The 1025-nt window shown below is 22.0% G+C and overlaps 1 protein-coding gene across 1 annotated transcript, besides 5 other annotated features; it reads right to left on the bottom strand.

The window, feature by feature from the left end:
• Positions 1–152: a microsatellite.
• EDI_086210 (uncharacterized protein) lies at positions 122–769 on the bottom strand (the record flags this gene model as incomplete). Its single annotated transcript, XM_001733541.1, has 1 exon — positions 122–769. A coding segment is annotated over one exon (648 nt), but the record flags the coding sequence as incomplete, so codon positions are not given.
• Positions 258–363: a microsatellite.
• Positions 374–395: a sequence feature (AT_rich).
• Positions 440–518: a microsatellite.
• An 86-nt stretch (positions 770–855) lies between the features above and the next one.
• Positions 856–1020: a microsatellite.
• The last annotated feature ends 5 nt before the right edge of the window (positions 1021–1025 follow it).

Below are 1025 nucleotides of genomic sequence, written 5' to 3'. Positions count from 1 at the left end.
AGAGAAATAAAGAATAAAAAAAAACAAGAAAAAAGATAAATAAGAAATAAAGAAATAGGTGAGAATAAGAAAAGAACAAAAAGAGAAATGAGTGAATGAAAAAATATTAAGATAGAATAATTCAAAAGAAATAAAATAAAAAGAAATAAAGATACATTAAATGGTTGTTCAAATAAAAAGAAGGGTAAAATTTGAAAAGAAATAAAAGAGTAATCAAAGTAATCAAAGACATAATGATAAAATAAAAGAATATATATAAAATAAAAGAATAAAAGCAGAAGTAAAAGAAAGAAAAAAAAAGAGAAAAAAGAATAAAGAAGAATAAAGAAGTGAAAAATAAAAAAAATAAAAAAATAAGAAAAAGGAGAACATGAATAATTTTAAAATATAATAAACAAATGAAAATACATCGATCACTCTCTACTAAAGAAAAAGACTGAACATGAAATAACAATATAAAAGTATAAATCAAAATAAATAAATGAATAGAAAATAAAATAATGTTAAAAGAAATAAAAAATACAAAGGAGAGTAGTCTGAATTGAGTTAACCTATAAAGGCCCTTACATATCTCACTGATGCTTAAAAGTCCTCTACCCATCCCAAATCCATGAAACCATTTTAAAAATGATTCACTCGGATGAATTTCTATTAAGTAGTGTAAGCTTTCGCCTACCCCAATCCTATTGGGCAATCGGACATCCTCAGACCTTCCCCAGGGTAAAAGATAGTAAAAATAAACCCATCTCTCCCCGAAATGTAAGCTTCCCTTGTATATATTTTTAAGATTTTATTATTTCCTTTTATATTTGAAGGGTTTTATAAAATTCTTATTTGAAGTTAATGTTTTTACTTTAAAAATAAAGAAAATTGTAAAAGAATAATAATTAATTAATTTAAATAAAAGAAAATCAAAAGAATTGTAAAAATAAAAAATATAAGTTCTTTATATTATAAAAAAATTAACAATTATAACAGTAAAAGTACAATTGTAAATATCATAGAATTCAAAATAGAAATTGTTG

This window comes from Entamoeba dispar, genomic scaffold (genome assembly GCF_000209125.1).
Source record: "Entamoeba dispar SAW760 scf_1105229457555 genomic scaffold, whole genome shotgun sequence".
NCBI lineage: Eukaryota > Evosea > Mastigamoebida > Endamoebidae > Entamoeba > Entamoeba dispar.
The sequence above is the reverse complement of the archived record's forward strand: the minus strand, read 5'-3'. Positions and strand labels throughout refer to the sequence as shown.